General features: G+C 42.0%; 1 protein-coding gene across 1 annotated transcript; it reads left to right on the top strand.

Moving 5' to 3' along the window:
• Positions 1-157: 157 nt before the first annotated feature.
• On the top strand, positions 158-772 carry TM35_000262440 (uncharacterized protein; the record flags this gene model as incomplete). Its single annotated transcript, XM_029027981.1, has 1 exon — positions 158-772. A coding segment is annotated over one exon (615 nt), but the record flags the coding sequence as incomplete, so codon positions are not given.
• Positions 773-774: the final 2 nt, after the last annotated feature.

Genomic DNA, 774 nt, shown 5'->3' with positions numbered 1-774 from the left:
AGAGGAATTAAAACGTATCTATCTTCGTTCATTCCTACACTTTGTGCAATTACAATTGCAAAAACAACAACATCATCATCAACAACAGCAACAACAACAACAATTGCAGAAATATGATAGTCTGAGTGGAATAGATTCTGCAGATGGAGTGGGATATATGAATAGTGATGAACTTCATCAATTTATTCAACAGGTTGTACGTGAAATACTTGTACGTTCGCCTGTGCGAATAGCCGATGGTGCCTCTCGTGGACTTTCACGCATTGATCTTCTTGTCTATCTACATAGGGCACCGCAGGAGTCCCATACAAAAGATGCACATCATTTAAATGGTCCATCCGCCTCCACTTCTTCTGCATCTATTGCTGGACGAACTGAATCACGTGGTGTACTTGGTCCAGTCACTTCTTCTTCTTCTTCTTCAATAATAACATCAACAACTACAGCAGCAGCAGCAGCAATCACAGCAACAACAACTACTACTACATCAACTACATCAACAGGAATAACAAGCAGTATAGGAATGACAGGAGGAACAGGTGCGGCAAGTGGAGAAGTGGAAACAACTCCAGCAGCGGAGGATCTCCCCATCAGTCCACTCACCACAAAGGAAGTCATTACCGTTTTGTTAAAATTAACCCGCACCTTTGATGATACCACAACAGAATTCTTATATGGTCCAGAAGAAGTAAAAGGTGCGGTTCGACAAATGATGCAGCATGGAAATGGATTAACAGTACCATCACAGTTGATGGCCACACTTATTCTTGCCTG

This window comes from Trypanosoma theileri (assembly GCF_002087225.1).
Source record: "Trypanosoma theileri isolate Edinburgh chromosome Unknown TM35_Tth_26_V1, whole genome shotgun sequence".
Classification (NCBI taxonomy): domain Eukaryota; phylum Euglenozoa; class Kinetoplastea; order Trypanosomatida; family Trypanosomatidae; genus Trypanosoma; species Trypanosoma theileri.
The sequence above is the reverse complement of the archived record's forward strand: the minus strand, read 5'-3'. Positions and strand labels throughout refer to the sequence as shown.